The following is a 4,381-nucleotide window of genomic DNA, read 5'->3' on the forward strand; positions in this document are numbered from 1 at the left end:
GTTTAGATATTGGATAAAGATCAGAGTGCCAGAGAAATACTAAGTTAACTATTTAAGCAAGCATTGTAATTAATGAACTATTTTTTTAAAACAGAATTTGCAGTCGTACAGAGCCTTAGCTAGTTACAAGTGAGGGACTGTTTTGTTTTAATTTTATTGTTTTTTTTTTTTTCTAAATGACTCAGAAAATAACAAGTTCCATGAAGAATAAAAAAAATATATATTGTCAGAGTGTCTTTTCTGTGCAACCAAATTACACATATTTTTAAATACCCCTTTGATATAATCAGCAAAAGAAAGAATAAGTCAAGAAAGCAGGCCCATCAAGTTTGGGCAAACTGCTATCCTCCAGAAACAGGAAGAGAGTATGCACACACACAAAAAGATAAAGGGCTCTCCCTACATCATCTCCATCAACATGGAGAGATACAGCAGTCAATCAATAGATCTCAGCATTGACACAAATCAGAGGCAAATACACACAAAAAGCACCAGGCCCTATGTAGAGCTACCGTCATTCCCAAGGAGAAAGACAAGGTTTGTAACCTTAAAACGGGCAAGCAGACAAACACTGAAAACACAGTTTTAAAAACCTGGATTCCCTATTGTCTCTAACTTAGCACTGAAGAGGATTAACTCCTCACTCCATCATAGCATTTACAGAGATCACAAAGATAAACTAAAAATAATACTCTTGTCACCAATGGAGGAGAACTTACCAGTTATAAAATTTCAAAGACAAAAACAATCCACAAAAGTGGTTACAAGTAGGTCAGTATAGAAAGAAACAGATTACTAGATAAATTAGCCTTTCAATTACCCTTGGAGACTCACCTCTAGGAGCCAAGAAGAGTTGGAATACAGCACTCTCAGAAGCACAGGCTAGCCAGTCATTAGAGGAACCTACTGGGTATTTGTAATGTCTGCGATGTTTAAGATATGGTCTTCTGGAAAGGGTGTAGCCATAACTCCCAGACAGATGCAAAGCAAATGTTCTCAAGGTTTTACTTCATCTGTCGATTATAGAGGAAACCAGAATGATACAACATGAAAATTCAAAGAGCAGAAATATGCATGCATACAGGAAATAAGGAGAATTGAGATTAAATAGATGCAATTATTTCCCTCTGTGTAATGCTAACTGCATCCCACTGTAGAAGAAAATATACTTTGCATTAACAGAAGTTGTCTACAATTCAAATTATAAAATCACATAAAATCAGAGAGAGAATGGCAGAAATGAGCATGAGTATGAACGAACCATCAGAAGCACCCCCATTATCTTTTGTTTGTTCATTACAAAGATTTTACAATTGTCCCAACCTTTACTAATACAGCATAGGCTCAAAATATCCTCTTACAAATGATGTAAGAAATTCAATGTCACGAGAAAAAAGGAACATACAACTTCTCTGTAATCCCAAGTCTATGTTCTTCATCAGTTCTGTCCACAACAGAATAAAAAGACCTAGTTACCTTGAAGTTTTGTGTAGTAAATATACAAAAGGCCCAATGGTGAATATTATTCAAATCATTTAGAAATAAAACTCCTTCCCTTTAAGACTTGGCTTCATCCAAAGACTTCGTGTTCTCTTTATCAATAATGGGATAAGCAAGGCACTATCCCATGGTTCCCTCTGAGTCGGTCTGTCTGATTGACATTTTTGAGGAAAGGTAAAGGAACCACATGTCTCTCACAGATTTCAAAATAAAGAGGAAACAATCATCCTCTTTAAATTCAATTCATTTTAAAGCTGAGGAGAAAGAATCCTTTTGTGAAAACCACCATGGACAGATACCCCACTGATCTAAACAAACTCCCGAATGTAGACATCTTTATACGGCTTACTGGAGAACGAACTAGGGTAGTTTCTCAATTACACCTCTGAGTCAACATCTACCTATAGAGCCCTTAATAAAGATCTCTGTGGAGTCGGAGTTAGCGAGTCCTGGCTTTACTAGACCTACTGGAACCTGGCACACACTTTGATGGCTGGTACTTCAATATGTCACAACCCAGGCAGAAGCTACTCTCCATCACCACTCCTGAGAAAAGAAGTGGAGGGGAGGGATTGTGTAATGGTCTCCATGGAAACAGCCTTTCGAATCATGTTTTCTTTAATGCTGAAGCATAAAGCCAACCCATTTCCTGCCAGTGATGTCCATGGACCTGACTAACAACAGCATTTGCGTTTCAGGCGCAGCCAGGAGACAATTCGGCGAGAATCCCTATCCAGACGGAACTCTACACACACGTGGTTCTCTTCGACCACATCTCCAGAAGGAAGACTTAGGCACCCATAGTAAATGGTTTCCTTATTGTCTTCTGCTTTTAAATGAACTCTTTGGTCAGAAGCAAAGTGGAATCATAAATGAGTTCTATAGCTAGAAGGCAAATTAGAGCAATAAAAGTTAACAAAGAAAGAACTGTAATCTTGACTGTTTTTTATTTCACTGATAGCCTCTTGATCTGGTTTAGGTTTTTATTTTTATTATTTTCTCTTCTCTCTCTCTCTCTCTCTCTCTCTCTCTCTTTTATTTTATTTTTATTTTTCTGAGCACAGGCTGGTTACAAAAGTCCGTGGAAGAGAATCTTGCTGCCACTTCAAAGATGTGCTAATTGGTGGCATATTTTTGTAACTCAGATGTTCCAAAACAAACATGTTCCAGGTCCTGCTATTGCCAAATCTAGTACCAAATATGATACCATTTGGCAGGTCTGGCAGTGCTGTCCCCTCAAATTGTTGAATATTGATAAGCGGCCTCCAATTGGAAGACTACAATAGAAAAACAGACAAGGTTTTCAGTTGCACTGAACGAGTAAATAAAATTTGAAGCATTCTGTGTGACTGTAAAATTATGAAGTCAATATGAACAAGTCTGCGGGCCTGTGTGACCTGAGTCCCATGACAATGGAGCTAAGAAGGTAAAATCTGAAAGAAGCCAGCAGACTTTAGAGAGTGAAGACATCAAGAGAAAAACCAACATGTTTTTCCAGTGTGTCCTGCAGATGGCCTTTGTGCAGGAAACACCATTCCGAAATCACTTTTTATTTAAAAGTAGTATTTGATCCTCATGGCAATTCAATTCTTTTCATTTTCTAGTCAATCTCATGGTGAAACAACTAAGTGGAGTTGAGCAAGGTAGGAATCTGGCTCATGTTGAAGTGGGGAGAGCCCAGAGCAGAAACAGGGAGTTCAAGCAGTGCAAAAGTGGTGTATGGCGCAGTATAACAGGTCCCAAACTGGGTGAGTAGAGTGGATTTGCTACAGTTCATTCTAATTGCCAAGCTGAGAAAATTTAAAAACACCTAGGAAACAAACCTCCAAGAACATGTACACTGTCATGTCCGGAGAGGTTTGTCTGATGTGGAAGAACCCAGCCTGAGTGAATGGCTTATAATTGGTGCCATTCCATGGTGGCCTGATACCCACCACACACACTGATTGACAGGTGAACTCTCTCTGCTTCCTGGCTGTAAATCCAACGCTATCACCTGCATCCTATTCCTGCCCCATCTCCCACAATAAAGCTCAAACTGTGTGAGTTGAAGTAAACCTTCCTATCTGAAGGTGCTTTGGTCTGTAATTCCATCACAATAAGTATCAAGTATGGGTATTAAATCTGAATTGGATGTGTCTGTGCAATCTCAGATTCCAACGTATGCACCATACACAGCACATGCTTGTCCTGGAAGCTGCCAGAGTCTGAGTTCCCCGCCACCACTTTCACAGAAACAAGCAAGGATCCCCAGGAAACAAACAATTCTAAAGATGAGGCGGAGATAATACGAGTCTGGAACAGGCTTTTCCAGAGAGCAGTTAGCGAGCAAGATTAATCAAAAGGACACAGATCCCCATCTGAAGGAATTCCCACTGGGAAAACGTGGGAGAGCTGAGTGTTTAAATAGCCACAGCGATAGGAACAAATAGGAACCTGAGTGTATAGTGGCCACAGAGGGATAAGTTACAAGTCTGATTAAAAGAGGTTTAGTTGCAGAGTAAGAGGAACAGTGGAAATGAGTGGCTGACATCACTTTTGAGCAGTGATCAAAGACCATATCATCAATGATAGGCAAATTAAATTTATCCTCTACCAGTGAAGATTTATGTTCGAACCAATCAGTCAGCTGTTACATTTTCAGGTGGACTGGTAAGGTGTATCTGATGTTATAGAGAGACTGTAATGTAATGGAGAGACTGTGATGTAATAGAGGGGCTGTAATGTAATGGAGAGACTATTATGTAAAGGAAAGACTGTGATGTAATGGAGAGACTGTGATGTAATGGAGAGACTTGATGTAATGGAAAGGCTGTGATGTAATGGAGAGACTGTGATGTAATAGGGAGAGTATGATGTAATGGAGAGACTGTGATGTAAT

At 39.4% G+C, this 4,381-nt stretch overlaps 1 protein-coding gene across 1 annotated transcript in view; it reads left to right on the top strand.

The window, feature by feature from the left end:
• Positions 1–2,420, top strand: part of Cfap299 (cilia and flagella associated protein 299) — a 495,087-nt gene extending 492,667 nt beyond the window's left edge. The window contains exon 6 of the mRNA XM_005359531.2: positions 2,199–2,420. Within this exon, the coding sequence (XP_005359588.1) occupies positions 2,199–2,294 (96 nt within the window). The 3' untranslated portion in view covers positions 2,295–2,420. The remainder of the gene's footprint in view (positions 1–2,198) is intronic.
• Positions 2,421–4,381: the final 1,961 nt, after the last annotated feature.

The sequence above is a fragment of the Microtus ochrogaster genome, linkage group LG1, assembly GCF_000317375.1.
Source record: "Microtus ochrogaster isolate Prairie Vole_2 linkage group LG1, MicOch1.0, whole genome shotgun sequence".
NCBI classification, from domain to species: domain Eukaryota; kingdom Metazoa; phylum Chordata; class Mammalia; order Rodentia; family Cricetidae; genus Microtus; species Microtus ochrogaster.